Source organism: Pleurodeles waltl, chromosome 4_2 (genome assembly GCF_031143425.1).
Source record: "Pleurodeles waltl isolate 20211129_DDA chromosome 4_2, aPleWal1.hap1.20221129, whole genome shotgun sequence".
Classification (NCBI taxonomy): Eukaryota; Metazoa; Chordata; class Amphibia; order Caudata; family Salamandridae; genus Pleurodeles; species Pleurodeles waltl.
Window position 1 is genome coordinate 27,276,372 of NC_090443.1, and position 21,907 is coordinate 27,298,278.

Sequence of the window (21,907 nt, forward strand, 5' to 3'; positions counted from 1 at the left end):
GCTGTGTGTTGCATGCAGCGGTGTGTGTCTGGCGGTGTGGCTGTGTGTGTGCGTGCAGCAGTGTGTGTCTGGCGGGGTGCCTGTGTGTGTGTAGGCAGCAGTGTGTGTAGCGGTGTGGCTGTGTGTGTGCATGCAGCGGTGTGTGTCTGGCGGTAGGTGTGTGTGTATACAGCAGTGTGCGTCTGGCAGTGTGCCTGTGTGCGTGCAGCGGTGTGTGCCTGGTGGGGTGCCTGTGTGTGTGCGCATACAGCGGTGTTTGGCGGTGTGGCTGTGTGTGTGCGTCCAGCAGTGTGTGTCTGGCGGTGTGGCTGTGTGTGCGTGCAGCGGTGTGTGTCTGGCGATGTGGCTGTGCGTGTGCATGCAGTGGTGTGTCTGGCGGTGGGTCGGTGTGTGTGCGTGCAGCAGTGTGTGTCTGGCGGTGTGTGCATGCAGCGGTGTGTGTGCATGCAGTGGTATGTGTCTGGCGGTGTGTGCATGCAGCGGTGTGTGTCTGGCGGTGTGTGTGCATGCAGTGGTATGTGTCTGGCGGTGTGCCTGTGTGCGTACATGCAGCGGTGTGTGTCTGGTGGTGTGCCTGTGTGCGTGCAGCGCTGTGTGTCTGGTGGGGTGCCTGTGTGTGTGCATTCAGCGGTGTTTGGCGGTGTGGCTGTTTGTGTGTGTCCAGCGGTGTGTGTCTGACGGTGTGGCTGTGTGTGAGCGTGCAGCGGTGTGTGTCTGGTGGGGTGCCTGTGTGTGTGCATTCAGCGGTGTTTGGCGGTGTGGCTGTTTGTGTGTGTCCAGCGGTGTGTGTCTGACGGTGTGGCTGTGTGTGAGCGTGCAGCGGTGTGTGTCTGGCGGTGGCGCTGTGTGTTCCGCGTGCAGCGGTGTGCATCTGGCGGTGTGCCTTCGCACGGGGTTGCTGGGGCCCGGGCACTGCCGGTCGCTGATTGGCTGGCCTCTTCCGTGCTGCACTCAGACTCCGGGCTCTCAGCTCTTTTAATCCTTAGAGGTCATTTGGAGCGGGAGATCAGCCGCAGAGAGGAGTTTGCGGTGTTCAGGGACCCACATGACCGAGGTTCGCCAGGTTACCACCTCGGAGTCAGCGGGGGCACCGCCGGCAATACCTGACCCACACGGCACCGAGATCACCACCACCTGTCACCAGAGACAAGGGTGCATCAGCTATCACTGCTTCCATCACAAGACTCTAGGAGTACCAGCTGTCACCAGAGCCCACGGGAGTCCAGGTATCACCGCTTGTATCACAAGACCCTGGGGTAGCGGCTATCACTGCCTGCATCACTAGCGCCTAGAGGCAGTGGCTACCGCCACAAACTCAGTGCTTTAAATTGGCAGTTACTGTCCGGTACTTCTGTAGTTTGAAGGGGACAGTACCTGCACTTCTCAGCACTGCTGTAATACATTTAGTGGGAGAGTACCGGCAATTTTCTGGAGCAAAGTGGTACTCTTAAGTGGTGAGTACCTGCACTACTATATTACTATTTAAAACATTGCGCAGACGTCACTAGAACCTACCGGGCTACCCTCATCGCTACAGCCTAGAGTCACCACCTGCATATCTAGCACCTACAGGCAGTGGCTACCACCAGACATCACCGGAGCCTTGGAAGGTTGGAGGTATCACCGCCAGCATCACGTGATCCTAGGTGAGTCACCACACGACACCGAGTTCACTACCGACTTCAGCGCCTGCATCACCACAGCCTAAGGGGGAGGCAGACGTTATCATCTGCGTCACCACAGCTATCGCCACAGGCAGAACGAGAGCTCGTGGGGCTATCACCACCAGACCCAGCACCGACATCACCACTTCCTTTACTGAAGCCTGGGGTGGGGGTGGCCGACTACCACCAGCTGTACGGACGGAACCCAGAGGGCTATCACCACAGACGTCAGTGGAGCCAAGGGGCACCTGGCTATCACCACAGACGTCAGTGGAGCCAAGGGGCACCTGGCTATCACCACAGCCATCAGCAGAGCCTGGAGCACTACCGGGCCTTCACTACTGGAATCAGCTCATACGTCAGTGGTGTGCCGACTGTGAGCGCTGAATTCATCAGAGCGAAGGGTGTCCCGGCCGTTACACCTGGGTAAGGAGCTGTCAGTACTGGAATCAGCAGGGAGCACAGTTATTACTACTGGACTCAACAGCGGACTCCAACGCTCACCACTGGGGCCAGCAGGGACACTGAATATTCACCACTGGAATCAGAGATATACCACTGCAGTCAGCGGGGTGCTGATCTATCAGCACCTGAATCGTTAGAGGCACTACACAATCATCACTTGAATCAGCAGAAGTGCTGAATATTCACCACTGGAATCAGCTGGAGTACTGAATATTCACCACTGGCATATGCAGGAGTACTGTAAATTCACCACTGGGGCGAGTGGGGTTACTGAACTGCCAGCACTAGAATCAGCTGGAGTCGCCAGCCTTCACCACTGGAATCAACTGAAGTACCGACAGTCACCACCGGAATCACCAAGGTACTGAAAGTCATCACTGGAATCAGCTCAAATACTGAAAATCACCACTGGAATCAGCTAGATACTGAGGCCCATATTTATACTTTTTAGCGCCGCATTTGCTCGTTTTTTGACGTAAAATCGGCGCAAACTTACAAAATACAATTGTATTTTGTCGCAAAGAAAGTATAAATATGGACCTGAAAGTCACCACTGGAAAGGAATCAGCTAGATACTGAAAGTCACCACTGGGATCAGCTGAAGTACTGAAATCACTGGAAAGGAATCAGCTAGATACTGAAAGTCACCACTGGGATCAGCTGAAGTACTGAAATCACTGGAATCAGCTGAAGTACAGGAATAGCCAGGGACATGGAGGTAAAAGCTTGAGAAGCGGAGGCGTACCCGCTTCTTCACTAGAATCACTAGTGGAATAGTGGGGGCCTCCGAGCTCCTCCCTGGCAGGATCTTCAGCGAAGCGTCACTAGCCCCGTGAGTATCGAACCCCGATTTCCCCTTTTCCTTTCACACTGCCTCCCTCGTCTTCTGTCACTGGAGCACTGGATGTGGGACAGCAGCCGTGACTGAATAACTTACAGCGCGAAGATAGAGGTCACAAACAGCAGACGTGGGGTAGTTCAGAGACAAAAGAACTGGATGAGACGCATCACTGACAGCAAGGCCAACGAGTCTAGGGTCACCAGAGATCAGACACGGCAGGACTGGGGGAAGAGGTCACCGATAGCATGGTTGGCTACAGAGGCCATGAACAGCAAGGCTGAGTTTAATGTTAGACTCCTGGACTGGGGCCAAAGGTCACAGATCGCAGGAGTGAGACCAGAGGTCATGGATCACAGGATTGAGGTCAGGGACCACGGACAGCAGGGCTGGGGGTCAACGTAAGACACCCGGACTGCGGTCAGAGGTCACAGGCAGCAGGTCTGGGGCCAGAAGTCTCAGACAGGAGAACTGGGGTCAGAGGTCAGAGCTTGCAGGGTTGACTCCAGAGGTCACGGACAGCAGGGCTGGGTCATGGTTAGACATAGCTGGACTGGGGTCAGAGTTCACAGATAGCAGGGTTGACTCCAGAGGTCACGGAGGACTGGGCTCAATGTTAAAAGCAGCTGGACTGGGGTCAGAGCAGTTGGCCCCTGGCATAACGATCGCCGGCTGCACGCCTTAGATCAACTCGCCACAGAGGACATCTGTTGGAACATCTGGCGTGTCCTGATCTGAAGTTCACGCCCTTTAGTATTAATGCTATAGCTGCCACGTTTCCCAGGTCTATGCTTCTGGTTGCTGCAGGCCAGGCTTCGTTTTTTTTGCATCTTGGGACCTGTTGTCCCGATTTGATAATGGCATAAACAAGATAACAACTTCTAGAAGGCAGAAAAAAGTGGACTGATGCAGCTAATCTCAGGTGGACCTGGGCAACTCGGCAGGATTGTTTATCTAGTCCGAGTTTCGGGAATCGACTTCTCTGGGGTTCAGTCGCGTAACTATTATCCTGCTGTAAGGATACCATGAGACCGAGTTCCCTTCAGTGCGAGCTTTGGGGTTATGGTATTATGGGGAGTCCACTATGAACAACCAGGTCTGGGGGCAGCAAGGATGAGCTCGAGAGCAGCCGGGGCACATACGGACGTGGGCATGTCCTTGCGTCCGGTCATCCAGCGCAGGCGGAGCAGTCACCGCTGCTTTCTCAATGTCTGCCACAGGAGGGTAGTGCAGGCACGCTTTTGTTTTCAAGAGCACGCGAACCATTCGACTCTCTTTTTCGAGTTCTGAGGGAACTTACTCCCTGGTCTCTTAGATGATATACTCCGTCCTGTCCCCTGCACTCTGCCCCGATTTGCAGATGACCTTGCTACATTAGTTAATTAATATGGTGTTTTAAGGAACACCGGCTCCATAAACCACTGCAATACTCCCTTGCCTTCTACAGTGGTCTCCCGGGGACCCTGGTGCCCCCTGTCGCAGAGGGGTGTACCTTCCATTGGTGCAGAAAGTGCAGTGGCACCGGGACACAGAGAACTAAGGGGACCCAATGAACTCTGATTATTGATTTATTTTGCAATTCAAACAGCAGCTGGGAGGGGGGCAGTTTTGTTCCTTCCACCAAGACACTCGCCGCCCTAGTTAGCCACTGCTGTCGTCGTGTTTGCTGAGCAAAGTTGCACTGTCTTGAATCACTTAGGAACGCGCCGCTGTGTGTCCTGGCCTGTCACCAGCCCCGGTGTCTTCTATCATGATGTCTGAGGGACACTTCAAACTAAATGACCCTTGAGCGATTGCCCCCCTATAGTTAGTTAGTACTTCGCTAGTATACAGTCAGTCCTTGGAAAGTTGTAGTGCAGGCGAGTGTGCCTCCCTTCAGCCCATGACCTGTAATGAACTCTCAGCTGCAGTCCATCCTGTCAGTCACTCACCGCACACCGTTCAGGGGCGCCAAAACTAGGGGTACAGGAGGTGCTGCAGCGCCCTCAAAACACCTTGCAGGTCAGTAGGAGAATTAGGCCTTTAATTCGGATTTTATCTTGTTGCATTTTCTGTTTAGTCCAAGACAGAGGTCAAATGTAGGACAATGTCTTCTGACAAAATGTCGTTTATTCTTTCAACATCGTGACTGGTGTTTATTTTTCTTTTCTATATCCGCATGATCAGGGTCATTTGTAACGTGAAGCAAGTGGTAATCTAATCATGCTTGGGTCAAGGAGAGCGTGTAGGGAAACGCTGTAGGATTACAAATATTTAAATCACACATCTATCAAATAGCTGTGAGTGAACTAGAGAAACATTTTAAAATGTATTAGCAACAAGGACAGTACCAATTAGGCATTTTTTTTTTAAATTCTGATGTGTAATTGAAACAAAGATTTCAGTAGGATGAAAACAAACCAAGACTTTACACACATGAGCAATATCCACTGTTACCTGTTTTTCACACGTAATTGTATGTGTTCCACATATGTTGAACAGTAAAACTGCATGTCTGATGCCAATTTCAATGGCCATTTCAATGGGAAATGTGCTCTTTGGCAGCACCCATGCTTTCGTCATGTATTAGGGACCAAGTGCTGTACATCGCACCACTGGACACATATAACCCCTCTACCGCTCTTCTGCCGAAACGGCTTTGCTCATTTGCTGCTCAAGTTCTTGGAGCAATGCATGGATTTTTCACTATCCTGTGAGCAGAGCCACTAGAATTATGAGGCAGGAGAAGACCAGATTATGCAGCGGGCTGAGTATGTTGCAAGAAAGGCCAAATTATGCGGCATCAGGTGGTGCAGCTTGTAATAGTATTACATCATTATTTCGTCTTTTGTAAACTTGGTAACACTGTCTAGGCCAGTGGTCTTCAAACTATTTAATGCCTATTGCCCCCCTGTGGGGAAAAAAAATCATTGGGGCCCCTCAACATTTTTCACAATTATTTTATGAAACTGACAGTTTTTAAATAGCTCTATACTTAAGCCACAGTGTGATTATTAGAATTGGGGAGTGAGGGGTTTGAAGAATATTTAAAATCCCTTCCATTTTGACACCTTCTCCTAGCCAGAATATAAAAGACAAAAGAGGTTATTGATGACCCATTACTGCCCTCACTAAAACAAAACACTGCCATCTGCCTAATGCTTTCTGTGGCCAGAGCCTGGCGCCCCCCCTGAGATCTCTTGAGGCCCCTCTGGGGGGGCCCCATCCCCCAGTTTGAAGACCTCTGGTCTAGGCATTGGTTGCACATCATTATTACCAGTTTAACACTGAAATTTAGCATTAAGCAACATAAAGGTAACCAGTCCTGCTTTAAGCAACATAAAGGTGACCAGTCCTGCTTTGCAAAGGGCCTTCCACTGTGCAGCAACAATTGTTGCTACATTTTTAGTAACTTTTAAACCGTGTGCGCTAGAAACATTTTTTTTATTAAAATCTTCAGATTATGCAACAGATGATGGATTATGTGGCAAATCTATAATTGTCGCAAAATTGCAGCATCTGCCCAATCACATAATTCCAGTGGCCCTGCCAATGACTTTTTTGACAACATTGATGGCAGCAGCCCCACTCTGAAAAGTGTTCCAGCACCATTGACTGCGTTCACAGCATTTAAACTTCTCAATTCCATGCTGCAATGCATTTCAGGGTTCACCCAACATCGGGGCCCTAAACGGCTGGGGTAAGCCATGCTAGTAGCTGAGATCATGTCTAACAACTGATCAACTGATAGACAGAGGTATTAAACAAGCCAAAAGGCAAGCTAGTGGATTATCTTTCATTTGTTTGGAGCTGGGATATGTAATCTAGCTTGTTTGAAATCATTGGTTTTGACGATGGACTTGAAATGAAATAACGGTAATTTTGAATCAACTGTGAAAACAAGTGATATGAACGTTCTTTCAAAAAGCAAAACATTTGTTTAAGAATTGGGTGACACCGATCCAGACTGGATCGATTGCGATTGATGATCTCTGAGGGGACATGCTGACCTCTCGCCCGATCCCTAATGGTCCCTGCTGCACTTTACAATGATTTCTCTCTGAAAGCATTCTGCCCCTGTCCTGATGTCTGAGGGATCCTGTTATTTTCCGTCCTCGTTGCTAGGGAACATTGCTGCTTCCTGTCATGAGTTCTGATGGGCTTAGAGGGGTCTTTGCTTTGTTTTCTTATGCACCCTGCAGTTGTCTTGGACTCCAAGGGGGCCCTCTTCCCTCTGCTACGATGTCCGGTATGCCCTGCAGGCCTAGGTCATGCTTTCGAATGTGTACTCCTACCCAGTTTCCTCTGCCGTGATTTTCAAAGACCCTCCGACCCTTCATCCTAATTTCTGAAGAAATTTGCTTTGATCTGGTTTCATCTATGAGGTTCCTTGTTACCCTGTATCTGATTTCTAGGGTCCATGCAACCCTCCGGTGGCACCACTGAGAGGAAAACAAGCCCTACATCCTGGCTTCTGAGGGAATCTGCTGGCATGTATCCTTATTTCTGAGACACTGCTGCTTTCTGTCCTACTTCCCTAGAGACCCTACTAGGCTTTGTCTTAAACTCTGAGGGCCCTGCTGCTCTTTGTTATGATTTAAACTTGACCCCTAGATCCCCAGATGCGCTGTTGCTATCTGTCCTGATCTCTGATCAATCCACTGCCCTTTGTCTTGATTGATGATCTTTGCCACTCGCTGCCTGGACCTCTGATGTGCCCTGCTACTTCTGGACCTCTGATGCGTCCTACTGCTCTCTGCCTGGACCTCTCATGCGCCCTACTACTCCTGGATTTCTGATGTGGCCTAACGCTCCTGGACCTCTGATGCGCCCTACTTCTATCTGCCTAGATCTCTGAGGCACGCAACTACGCTCTACCTGGATCTCTCTGCCTGGACCTCAGATGCACCCTATTACTCTCTGCTTGGACCTCTGACGTGCCCTATTACTCTCTGCCCGGATCTCTGATGCACCCTTCTACTCTCTGCCTGGAGCTCTGAGGCACCCTACTACTTTCTGCCTGGACATCTGATGTAGCCTACTACGCTGTGCCTGGACCTCTGATGAGCTCTACTACTCTCTGCCTTCACCTCTGATGTGCCCTACTACTTTCTGCTTTCACCTCTGATGCACCCTACTACTCTCTGCCTGGACCTCCGATGAACCCTACTGCTCCTGGACCTCTGATACGCCCTACTACTCTCTATCTGGATCTCTGATGCGCCCTACTACTCTCTGCCTGGACCTCAGATGAACCCTACTGCTCCTGGACCTCTGATACGCCCTACTACTCTCTATCTGGATCTCTGATGCGCCCTACTACTCTCTGCCTGGACCTCAGATGAACCCTACTGCTCCTGGACCTCTGATACGCCCTACTACTCTCTACCTGGATCTCTGATGTGCCCTGCTACTGTCTGCCTGGACCTCTGATGCACACTACTACTCTCTGCTTGGACCTCTGATGCGCCCTATTACTCTCTGCCTGGAGCTCTGATGCACACTACTACTCTCTGCTTGGACCTCTGATGCGCCCTATTACTCTCTGCCTGGAGCTCTGATGCACCCTACTACTCTCTGCCTGGACCTCTGATGCACCCTACTACTCTCTGCCTGGACCTCTGATGCACCCTACTACTCTCTGCTTGGACCTCTGATGCGTCCTATTACTCTCTGCCTGGAGCTCTGATGCACCCTACTACTCTCTGCCTGGACATCTGATGCACCCTACTACTCTCTGCCTTCAACTCTGATGCGCCCTACTACTCTCTGCTTTCACCGCTGATGCTCCCTACTGCCCTATGCTTGGACCTCTGATGCCCCCTACCTCTCACTGCCTGGACTTCTGATGCACCCTACTGCTCCTTGACCTCTGATGCGCTCTACTACTCACTGCCTAGAACGTTGATATACCCTATTACCTGCTTTCACCACTGATGAGTCCTACTACTCTCTGCCTGGACCTCTGATGTGCCCTACAACACCTGGCTCTCTGATGCACCTGTCTACTGTCTGCCTAGATCACTGATTTGCCCTACTACTCTCTGCCTGGACCTCTAATGTGTCCTACTACTCCTGGTTCTCTGATGCACTGGTCTACTCTCTGCCTAGATCACTGATATGCCCCACTACTCTCTGCATGGACCTCTGATGCCCCCTACTGCTCCTGGATCTCTCATGCGCCCTACCACTCTCTAGTTGGATCGCTGATGTGCCCTGCTACTCCTGGATCTCTGATGTGCCCTACCACTCTCTGCTTGGACCTCTGATGTGCCCTGCTACTCTCCGCCTAGATCACTGAAGCAACTTGTCACTCTCCACCTGGATCACTGATGTGCTGTACTACTCCCTGCCTGGATCACTGATGTGTCCTACTACTCTGCCTGGATCACTGATGTGCCCTACTACTCTTTACCTCGATCTCTGATATGCCCTACTACTCCCTGCCTAGATCACTGACGTGCCCTACTACTCCCTGCCTGGATCACTGATGTGCCCTGCTACTCCCTGCCTGGATCACTGATGTGCCCTTCTACCCTCTGCCTAGACCTCTGATGTGCCCTGCTACTCTGCCTGGATCACTGATGTGCACTACTACTCCCTCCCTAGATCACTGATATGCCCTACTGTTCTTTGCCTGGATCTCTGATGACCCTACTACTTTCTGCCTGGATGATCCTGCTCTGCTATGTCCTCAGTTTCGAGAGGCCATTTGAGATGTCACACAGCCCTCTCTTCTGATCCCCGAGGAAGTCACTTGCATCTCTCTCGACTTCTGAGGTCCCTCTACCCACTCTCGTGTTCACGAAAGGCCTTGCTAACTAACCTCTATCCTGATCCCTGCTGGCCCATTTCACCCTGTTCAGGATTCCACAGGGCCCTGCTGTCGTGGTTTCCAAAGAAAGCTCCTGCCTCTTTTCCGGCCTCCAAAGCTCCCCTATGGTTTCCCCTATGCTGGTGTCTGCATGTAATATTATAACTACACTACAAAGCTCGCGGCGATATCACATAGAGATGTTAAACACAGAGGGACGGGGGGGGGGGGTCCAGCGTGGAGGACTGTTCCAGGTTATGGATCATAAGAGACAGGGGTTAGCTGTTGTCAGGTGCCAGAGGACCTCGAACCATGGACGTCATGTAGGGGTCGCAACTGCGACCCCTAACTTGGACATCGTTAGGGTTCCACTCTCTTTGTTTTCTGACATTTTTATTATTACACTAATAGTGACTAATATTACATTATTCAGTATTAGTATAATAAAAACGGAGTACAATTAGCTGGAACATGACTTTCCCTGGCAGCTGAGGTAAGGAAGAAAATGCTTTTAAATGCATGCTGTGTGCGTGCTTGCAGATATTAGTGTGAGAGAGAGTGTGTGTATGCGTAAATGTGAGCGTATGTGTAAGCTTGTGTGTGAGTGAAAGTGATTCCGAAGGGCATGTGATGTCACTTCCGCTACCCCGGCATTTTGGTGAATTGACGTTCATGCCTCGAACAAGGTGCTTTTCGAGGGCGTTCCATGACGAGGGGGCCTTTAGTTCCTTCCCAGAAGCAGGTATGGTGGCTGCAGTCCTGACACAACTTCCGGAGTGAAGGTGGCCATTGGTATCACCTTCGTGAACGTACAGCAATTGGGAACAATTTAGGTGCTATTGCGTGAGCACGTGTAGAAAGTTGTTAAAGCCCATTTGGATAAGAGTGGTGACCCTTTCCATGGCTCCTTTGGTATTTTTTTAAAATTAAAAATAGGGATAAGCAGGGCTTTTAAATCTTAAATAGCATTTTCTCCAAAATATGACTTCAACAAGGTACACTATTCATCTTTACCGAAAGCACTTTGACTATCTAAATGGCTCTCGATGCTATAATTCGGCAAGAACTGACAGAAAGCCAGTTGTCTTCATGACCTAAGAATAATCTTTTTTTCAATTACTGCACTTTACTCTTCCTGTGTTTTTTTTTTTTATAGAAACGAGTAAAAGTAGCCCATCAGACATTTGTGTGCTTTTCTGAAACTTTGGATGTGCAAAGCAGATTCATTCAGAATCTCTCCATTCCCAGTCATTATCCTGTGCACCAGAAGTCGCTCGGAACTGTGTTTCTCGGCTATCTAAACCCTCTGTTCATGATACTCACAAGACCGCGTGAAAGTTAGGATCTTGTGAGTTGACACTCAGGCCCATATTTATACTTTTTGACGCTAAACTGCGCTAACGCAGTTTAACGTCAAAAAGTTTTGCGCCGGCTAACGCCATTCTGAAGTGCCATGCGGGCGCCGTATTTATTGAATGGCGTTAGCCGGCGCAAGCAGACCGGCGCTGCCTGGTGTGCGCGAGAAAAACCACGTACACCAGGCAGCGCCGGCGTAGGGGGAAAATGGCGCATGGGCGTCTTAAAATGGGGCAAGTCAGGTTACGTCGAAAAAATCGTCGTAACCCGACTTGCGCCATTTTTTTTCGACGCCCATCCCCCATCAACATGACTCCTATCATTGTAAAGATAGGAGTCATGCCCCCTTGCCCAATGGCCATGCCCAGGGGACTTCTGTCCCCTGGGCATGGTCATTGGGCATAGTGGCATGTAGGGGGGCACAAATCAGGCCCCCCTATGCCAAAAAAAATAATTAAAAAAAAATAAAAAAATACTTACCTGAACTTACCTGAATGTCCCTGGGGTGGGTCCCTCCATCCTTGGGTGTCCTCCTGGGGTGGGCAAGGGTGGCAGGGGGGGTCCCTGGGGGCAGGGGAGGGCACTCTGGGCTCATTTTGAGCCCACTTGTCCCTTAACGCCATGCCTGACCCAGGCGTTAAAAAGCGGCGCAAATGCGCCGTTTTTAGCCACGCCCACTCCCGGGCGTCTCTTTTGCCCGGGAGTATAAATACCACGTAAAGGCCTGGGAGTCATTTTTTAGACGGGAACGCCTCCCTTGCATATCATTAACGCAAGGAAGGGGTTCACGCTAAAAAATGACGCACATTCCGGGAACTTTGGCGCTATACGCCTCTAACGCCATAGTATAAATATGGCGTTAGTTGGCGTTAGTTTAGCGTCGAATTTGCGTCGAAAAAAACGACGCAAATTCGGCGCAAACGGAGTATAAATACGGCCCTCACACTGTAAATTCACTTCCAATAATATCCAAAACTCAGAGAGGAACCTGGGAATGATAACACATTTATACATGTATTCATTCATCCGTGCTTCTGTTCTTGATATTATGGAGGCTAATTTACACCTTCATTCTGGACGATACCCAAATCATGACCTCATGATGAATGGATCTGATAATTCCCCATTACCTATAGTGCCAAGGGTGCAGGTAGAGAGATGTATATTTTTTGGTAACAGTAGAAAATGTGTTGAAATGAAACATCGAGCAACGGCAGATATAATAACAAACGTATAGGATGTGAAGGGGAAAATAACTCAATGCTCTGTGTTAATTATGTGCTAAACTTTCAAAATATTGTGAAAGCTAAAAACGTGATGGATGGAAAACTTGAATTACCCTCATCCACTGGTAATTGTAAGGCGGTATTCCAGTTCATCACGCTTTTAGTTTTGTGCTGCATTTCAGACAGGGACCAGCCTCAACCTGGAATTACTTTCTCATCCACAAAGTTTGAGTCAAACAGAGACCTCACACACTTGCCTCACTGCGCGTTAATCAGGCTTGGCACTTGGCTATGTGAGGGAGAATACAGAGGCCACTCTCAGGTCTTGTTTTCTGTGAAAAAAAGCTGAATTTCACCTTTCTGTTACCAAAACAGGCATCCCTTTTATCTCCTCAGGTCAGCTTTCAAGTACAACGCTAAGGGGTTTATAACCATATTTTTTATATACGTTCTAAAAGTGTGATTCTCTTGTTCAAATGCAGTATAGATAACATTTAATAGTATTCAGTGAACTGACCTCAGAAAGATGGAAAGCTCAGTTGGCCTTGCCCGAATTTACATTTATGAGCTGCTCTGTGTATAATAGTTGTTGAAGACTAATTAATTTACAGCGCTTTATTCGTAGGTAAGTGTGATACATGTATGCTGATAGACGGGTGCTACCAATTATTAATTTTTAATACAATTAGTAACGTGTAGCCACTGAACACTTGTGTGACTAAACTTCCAATCCAAGTGGATGATTTTAAAAATGTAGTTCTGAACTTTGGCTAATGCTAGGTTGGAGGCTGCCAAGGGTTTTATTGTGTGTAGCACCTAAAAGTGTGCTGAGTTTGAGAGACACTTTGATCACCAAACCTGATACACAGCAGAGCACCCTTATTATGTATGTTGTAATAGCAGTGAGTGACCATTATTACTTTAAGTTGTACGGATATCGAGTGCAGCATAGTGGGTTAATGCAAATGCTGCACGGACCTCGAGTAGAGGGAAAACATCACCAACACTGCTGAAGCCTAGTACAGTATCACAAAACAGTGCACTGTATTTTACATCACACATAATGCACTGGAGCTGCTATGATGTCTCAAATTATATGATACAAAACACTGATTCAGTGATCTGTAGTAGTGACTTTAAACTCGTGTACAGCACCCACAGAACACATAAGTGCCTTGGTTATGGGGACCATTAAAAAAAAACTTTCTTCCCATCATGCTTCTACCCTCAGACGTAGCATGCCTCATTTACATTTTTAACGAGGGATATACTTTTAAAAAACATATGCACAGCATATATATGAGGAATCACACACTTCTTTTTAAGGTATGTGTTTTAAGATTCCTTTGGAATGATCATCTCCTTATGCCTTCTCCTGTGCCCTGTCACGAGTTTCATTACGTTCACGTTCAGACATGTTCATACTTTGGTTACAGTCTCACATAAACACTGATCTGTGGCATGACAAATAGCAGCAGCTTATTATTGTTGGTGGCCTGTGGTGCTCCATTTTTTAGCCAGGCATCCTGAGGTGCTAATGCTTTCTGATTTGTAGGTGATGTAGAAGGTTTTGAAGATGATGTCATTTTCAGGTTTAGCTTGTGCACATTCTGCCTGGTAGGAGTAGGTGGGCCTATATTTTCAGTCCTTTCACAAGACATGAAGTGGTCTGTAGGATGCTCTGTAAGAGGCCAGAGAGAAAGTCATTCGGGTTGTTACACCCATTCACCAGTGGTGGCTGACATCTACGGAGGAGGGGGGATGGGCAAATGGGTGAATGTGGGCACACATGCGTAAATAAAATGTTAAAAAAAAAAAAAAAACACTTGCCGAATCATGTCTTCCTCCCGCAGACGTCTTCTACTGAGATGGAAGTGCAGTGCGCAGGCCAAAGCAAACTCCCTCAACCAATCCTAGAGCTGCTTACATGCTGTAAACTAGCATGTGAGCAGCACCCTAATTGGAAGGAGAGGCCTCTTTCAGCTCTCCCCAGTGCACTGGAGGCCTGCACTTGCTCTCAACCCAGTTGTCTTATGACAGCTGGGTTGAGAGGTTTAATGAGCGCATGTCAGGCTGGCCATCGCAATACGGCCAGCCAAGGAGACATGCGCACTTTAAACAGTGCACAAGGAGCCCTCTGCCCACCACTCCTCCCTGCTGCCACTCAGCAGGCCCCGCCCCGTCCTGACACTCGGTTCAGGACAGGATGAGGAAAAATAAAAGGGTAATAATTGACCCTTTTATTTTTCATCTCTGGGGCTTTGAGGGGCATTTAAATGGGGTTAAGCTCCTCCGCTCCAGTGGTTGCCATTCTCTGTGAGCAGACTCACAGTGAGTTTGCTCACTAGGCGAGTAGCTCTGAAGTTGAATTTAGGGTGGTAGCGTTTGGTTTTATTTTTCATTAGCGCCAGCTTGTACCACATTACCTTTATTTTCCGAGGTAGAAGGTAAATTCAAGTTATTAGCCTTCCGCGGTGAGCTGAGGTATGAATCTGTCTAGCTTGTGATGGCCAGATTAGGCTTCAGAGGGCCACGACTAGAGGGCCAGGTCCAAGGCAGAATTTCAAGATAAGCACTATGTACATGAGTTGCGTTTGGAATCATTCTATGTATATTGTTCTGAAGTGGGTGTCCAGAAAATGTATCATTTGCTAAGAAAAGGTATTTGGCTTTGGTGGGTTTAGTTTCAGATAGGTGATTTAGGTCCATTTCTGTCCGAGACATCGAGGACTGTGTAGCACAGAAGTAGTGTGACCACCTCATCCCAGGTTATTACTGCAGTTTTCAGTCTTGGGATTTCGAGTGATACTCAAATGCATTCTGGGTGTTGCAGTCTTGTTTTGCTTCAGTTAAGATAGACTGAAAGTAATGATTTGAAGGTGAATTGATCAGGAATAGAGAGAGCTTGTAATGAGCTTGTGGTTGTCACCACGAGCAGGAAGCGCCTAGAGGTCATTGCATTCTGCAGCGGGATGGACACAGTTTTATCGATTACCTTTCCGATGAATGGCAGGTGCATAACAGATCTGTAGTTGGTGAGGTCACCAAGGTCCAAAGTTGGTTTCTTGTGGAGCAGTCGGATCTTGTCCAGTCTTGAGTGTTAGGGACAGCGTCCTTTTTGAGGGAAGAGTTGACATTGTGATAGGGTGGGTGTGTTTCTCCAGGAGGGTCTTACCTGCGGATGACACTAGGTGTGTTGCTAAAGTTGCCTGATGCATGCACCAACCCCAGGGCTTCGAAGTGGTTTGAAGGTGGTCTACTTGTGTATTGTGATGGGGGCAGGATCGTAGCCTGATTCCTACTATTGATGTGAAGCCTGATCTTGATTTTCTGCGAAAAAAATAGTTGCTTGTGTTGCATTTGTTGGTAGACATTTCTGGAAAAACGCACGCTGCCTTCTGCAGTGATTCTGAGGGATCCAGAAGTCCCCTGTTGTAGCTTGGGGGGCGGCGGGGGACTTCTACCCCGTCTTGATTCTTGAATTATGTTACTTTCCTTTGTCTAGAAGTTTGGATGACTCTTCATGCCAATGTCTTGTCTTCAGAAGATTCTCTATGTCCTAATATGAGTTGGGTCCTAAAGTATTTGCACTGAACCATACAATACCCTGTGCTCTCTGTCTCTCGGTTTTCACTCTCTTATTGTCTTGTTATTCTCATTTCAGGCCTTCTTCCACTTGTCTGCTGGATTCACCTTAAACCTGACCAGCTTAACGATTATCTATCGGAGTCACTTGTCAACTGCCTCTGTCACCTGTCGCCTGCCTAAGGTACTTGTTGCCCGCCTGCCACTCACATTTTCCACCAGGGAACCCACCCCCCCGTCACCTGCCTGAGACAACTGTCACCTGCAGAGTGCCTGTGGTCCCTAGAGTCTGTCTGTCTGAGCCACCTGTCACCCCCTCTGATTCGCAAGTGGCCTCGTTGACTGCCCAGATGTCTCAATCTGACCCAGCTGGCATGGACGCACACTTAACACAAGAAAGATGTTCTGGCGAGATGCCTTCAGCAGGTCATGCCAGCCACTGCCCCAAGAAAGGTGACGTTGCTGGGAGTGTGGCCACTGAACAAACAGAGGCAGAAAGAGAGCCTAGCTGTACCGTGTCCAAAACTCTATGCTCTGGATGCCAGGGGGAGACTCTAGCTGGGACCATCTGTAGACACTGCAAGGAAGGATCTGAGGGGGTGCCATGCCTTAAAGAGCATGTTGAAGGCCCTGACAACTCCTGTGATGCTGGGGAGGGTAACCAAGACCCCAACCGCACGTTCCAAGATGATATCCAACGGGAGGGATATGCAAATGCCAACCACGAACATCAGGATGGCACCCACCAAGAGGGGCACCAAGATGCAAGCTTTGGCTGCTACGACAAAACACAAGAGACCCCTCAAGATTCAAGCACAGCATCCCTTGGCGACACACAAACAGAAGTACGCCCAGATGCAAGCACTGGCTGCTACGACGCCTCACAACAAATAGAAAGCACTGGGTCCCATGACGACACACAGCGAGAAGGACCTGTGGCCCCAAGCATCCCTCCTCATGACAACACCGAGGGGGGACACTCAGATGCAAGTATCGATTTGTGTGGCGTCACCCAGCTGAGAGACTCACTCCCCAGCTGCTATGACGACACACAGAGTGAGGTGTCTTCAGATACCAGCCACATGTGCCCTGGGGTCACTGACGACGACGTGGCCGGGAGTGCCAAGGGTGAAGCCTCCTCGCACACCGACAGCGGAGAGGCGAGTCCAGCCGGAGCCCCGAGTCTCCAGCAGGGGGAGGGCGCGGCCTTTCCCGCGAGTGCACAGGCCCCGTCTCCCGGAGCAACAACCTGCAGCACACAGCCTGGCAGCGGTGACGGGGCGTGGGGCGGTGCGGTGGCACAAGGGCTGGATGTTAGTTCAGCAGGTGGAGCGAGGCGAGATAACAGGGAGCAGGGCGCGGCTGCGCCACCAGACAGCCCACAGGAACCCCAGGTGCCAGGGCGAGCACTGCCGGCAGAGCCTGCAAATCAGAGCTGGCAGCCAGAGAGGGCAGAACACGGAGCACCAGCAACCAGCCAAGAAGCCGGGCCTCCGGCGACAACCCAAAAGAAGGAAGCCACAGCAGCAAGTCAAGAGAGCGGAACTCCAACAGAAAGCCAGGAGACCGGAGCGCCGACGATAGCAGGCCAAGAGATCAGTGTTACAACAACAAACCAAGAGGAACAGCAAGCAAAAGGCCAAGAAATCGGGGCTCAAACGACCGCAAGTCAAGAGACAGGAGCTGAGTTGACAAAGGCAGGCATTGACTCTGCCAGTACAGGCCAGAGCTTGGGAACAATATACACAAGGAAGGAAATCACACCTGAAACCACCCTGCAGGGCACCTCTGGTCCCTCAGCATCGTCAGGTACTTCAGATCCGTCCACTGTTGACATTTTTAACACTGACCCTTCTGTTAAAGATACAACCTCTTGCTCTACAGCTGAGGCCATAACTGCTTGTGCCACTGCTGAGGGCTCCACCGCTCCCACCAACCCGAAGGACCTTGCTGCTCCATCTGTCGGCAGTCACAAAACGAAAGGTCCAATGGAGGTGGAACAGGACGACTACATGAGCGACAGCGGGGTGTCAGCAGACTTCTCACCTGGAAGCACCTTGGAGATGGACGTTGAACCAACCAATGAGACACCCATTGAGCGGGAGATTCGACGGCATGCTGAGCGCGAGGAGATGCTACGCAAGGAGCGTGGTATACCCTCAGCTGCTGACCACCAACAGTATGTAGAGGTGAAGATGAAGCCCATACTAAGCCGTGCACCAGCCGACACACTATTGCCCAAGGAGAAGGAGCGCCAGCGTGCTGGTGCCCAGATGCAGCGCGAGATCCGCATAGAGAGTCAAAGGGAAGAGGACCTGGTACAGCTTGGCAAGGTGATGGGTGCCTATGACCGTGGCTTAGCACAGGAACTTCACCAGAAGAAGATGGTCTTTGAGCAGAAGGCAGAAACGTCTGCTGTGGACCTAGCTTCGCTCAAGAAGCTCAACCGTCCATCATATGGGGAGGCTGAACCACCCAACCAAGCTTCGGGCAGAGGGGCTGAGCCCATTCCTCGCCAGGGTACATCTCCAGTGGCCATGGCTCAGCACCGGGGCAACTGGGAGAAGAAAGGCCCTTCCTATGCCGAGGCCAACGGCAGCAATGTGATCATCTTGGACTACAATGTGCTCCTGCACCAAGCACCTTCTGGAAGGGAGCAGCCAGCCCATAAGCAAGGGAGCAGCATGGGGCCTTCTCAGTCCAATGACTCCCACAGCATGACCAATGGCCTGCCGGGGACCACCATAGTTTCCACCAGTGGCCCTCATTTGCGAACCATCAATGTTCCTCAAAACTCGTCCAACAGCACTCAGCCAGGAATTGCCAACTTTTCAGTCAATGCTAGCCAAAATGCATCCAATTTGGGCCCATCCAACCTCACCTCCGGGAGCTCACTGAATCCTCCCTCACCCAGGGCGGATCAAACTATCCAGGAGAACCCCTTCTTCCGACTGAGGTCCAAGAGCCCTCAGTCATTGCTGGAGCAGGAAATCCGTGAGGTGCAGGAGCGAGAGAGTGAACTTCGCAGGATGCGGCGAAGCCTGTATGGGGGCCAGGTGACGGAGGACACCTCCAGTCCGGCCCATGAGCCCTTCACTGAACCGGAGTCAGACTCGGGACAGGCAGGTGGGTATGTGTGAGGTGAGAACGAGTCTCACCACAGTCTTGAGCTTGGCGAGTGAGTGCAGGATTGAGAGCTTGAGTGAGTAGGTGCCTGGGTGAATGAGTGTGTGAGTCAGTCAATGACTGGGTGAAGGAGTACTTCCAAGCTTCAGTGAGTGAAAAGGTGAGCGTATGAGTGAAAAAAGCAAGAGATGATTGAACGAGTGATTCCATGAATGAGTGATTAGCAAGAGACTGGGTGAGCGAGTGCCTGTGAGTGAGTGCGTGATTGAGTGGGTTATTAAGCAGGAAAGCGATTGAGAGCCTTAGGGAACTCGTAAGCAGGAGGGGGTATTCAGTACATGACTGAGTGCATATATGAGAGAGAATATGTGCATTAGTGGGTGAATGAGAGGGCATACGTGGTTGCGGTTCAGTCACCGAGTTAGTGAACAAGTGTTTGAAGGTAGGCATGCGTGCCTGAACGAGTGAATGAATGTGTGCGTAAACAAACGAGTGACTGAATGAGTGAGGGTATGTATGAGCTTTAGGTTATCTGAATGGATGGACAAGTGTATGTGTTTGTACCTTAATCAGTGATTCTGTGAACGAGGAACTAAGTAAATCGAGGACTGAGCAAGGGCGATTCTGTAATTTGCATGTTTGGTCCTGCAATGAGGAGCAGGTGAGAGGGAATGATGCAACGTGCGGCTAATGTGGCGGGAGGTTTACTATTACCAGCTGACATTCCCCTCTCCTTGCCCTCTCAACAGCTGCCCCAAACTCCCTCTGTCCTTCCTGTTTTTCAGATCGGCCTCTGCTTCCGACGGTTCTGCATTTTATCTCCGTTTTATTGCTCATAAATGTTATACCTGTTGTTGGTTCCATGCTGTATGTGGCACTTTCGTCCAGTCCTGGCATTCAGCCAGCAGCTCGTTGCATTATGGGACATGTAGTTTCATTTTTATCTTTATAAGTACAGGTTGAAAACTTCATCATGGAGAGACCTGCTGACAAAAAAGCCAGGACTAACTGAATGTGCCACACATCTCACGGTACCATTGGCCAACTATGCACACCTCCCAGAATGGGTGTATGTGTTGCTCTCTGCAGGGTATGCCAGCACGACATACATGCACTTTTCAGGGGCTTAGATGCATTGTCTGGGTCTGAGTGTGCGCACGAGGGGGAGCATGGCTTAAAGCCTGTAGTTATAATAGGAAATGCCAAAATGTCAGCACTGATCCTGCACAGTACATAGGGGCCCATTGAAAACGATGGTTTACCCCCTTTTAACACCTGCTCTGTGCAGACTTTGCAAGTAGCTGCAAAAAATGATGCAGTGGAATCTCTTAGATTCCACTGCACCATTTTTGTGTTCCCCCGAACATGGGAACACCTCCTTTGCATACATTATGCCAGGCGCTGGCATAATGTGGCGCAAGGGTTACAGAGTGGCGCAATGCATACATTGCGCCACTTTGTAAATAAGGAGCAACGATTTTGGCCTCGTTGGGCCACTTTACCATAAATAAAATGATGCTAATGTGGCGCAAGGAGGCACTAGGCCTTCTTAAATCTGGGCCTAAAAGTGCCTGCTGCAACATGCTGTCGCTGAGAAGCAAGATCTGGCTGAAGGCGAAACCATGAACATGCATCACTAGTAGCTGTCTTGAGATGGCTCATTTATTCACCAGCCTGCTGAAATCTGAAGGGTTAGCTGTCACATGGCTATATTTCATGTTTGACACCTTCAGCTTGTCCTGACATTTCCTCCAACAGAACTTTTAGAAGATTTTTTGGGCCCAGTTTTATGTTAATTATAAAACTACAAATCCCAGAATGCAACAAACTAGTGGCTTAAACAGTCTGGAATGTTAGATGCAGTCTCCATGAATAGAAAGGCCATGCTATCTTCTCGATCCCTCTCTCAGTCTTTTTACGTACAATTCTAATTAACTTTACTTGCACAGGTTATTAAAATATTTTAAATATTTTAGCCATTATCATATAACCAGGGAACACTATGTTTTTACATTATTGGCTTTCTGGAGAACGGGTTTATTGAACGTTTTTAAAAAATGTATCTCAGACATTCTGTGGATCCTCACCTCCCTATAGAGAGGGACACTGTGTTTCCAGTCTTGGCTGTTAATTTTAACAAATGATTGCATTCTGGGAATTGTAGTATTCTTATGCTTCGACTAAATCAGTTGTATTGCTGCGCCTGCTAACAATGACGTGTAAACATGCAAGCCCGAGAAAGAATACGTGGTGCCTCTTTTCCTAATTGCAAGGGTGCTCGCATGCCGAAAGGCGACCCACAAGTTATCGTCAATTTACCCTTTAATGGACCACATGCTTGATTGCGTTGTGTTAAATACCCGCCAACGCATACTTTAGTAAACGAGGGCCATGGTGTTTGGCCTTCATGCCGAGATCTGGAAGTATTGTGACCCGGCAGCAGTGTCATCTAGCGTCTCTATGCAAACTCGTGTTCTTTGAGGCGCTGTAAGGTTGGCTTCAGAGCTTGGCTTCTCAGTAAAGAGTGATACGAGGTGGTTCCCTGGAGAAAGTAAGGCGTGGCCCCGAGGAGACAGGAAGCGGGAGCGGGCTCCAGAGTTCCCCCTGGCAGCATGGAGGTTATCCATGAGGAAAAAGCAAGTGGTGGGTTTCTGCCCAGTTTTCAGGGATGGGGCGGAATGAAACCCGGGAAGGGCACGCAGTGCCAGTTGGCACAGACCCCGAAGTACAGAGACGGGCAGGCGAGAGCCCACCCTAGGCACTGCATTGTCTGTGGTTGCCTGGTAGGCTGTGCCAGGCCTCTCTCAGGTGGTCCCCGAGACTCAGGAAAAGCAATTTTCTTTAAGTGGGAGAC

General features: G+C 49.5%; 1 protein-coding gene across 2 annotated transcripts in view; it reads left to right on the forward strand.

The window, feature by feature from the left end:
* Positions 1-997: 997 nt before the first annotated feature.
* The window catches only part of MISP3 (MISP family member 3), a 33,321-nt gene continuing 12,411 nt past the window's right edge, over positions 998-21,907 (forward strand). The window contains exons 1-2 of one of the 2 annotated variants that reach the window (XM_069230464.1): positions 998-1,226; positions 16,007-19,053. In XM_069230464.1, coding sequence (XP_069086565.1) covers positions 16,278-19,053 — 2,776 coding nt within the window. In that variant the 5' untranslated portion in view covers positions 998-1,226; positions 16,007-16,277. Of the gene's footprint in view, positions 1,227-1,263; positions 2,491-16,006; positions 19,054-21,907 lie in introns of those variants that run through there. The other variant, XM_069230465.1, reaches the window with a different exon arrangement.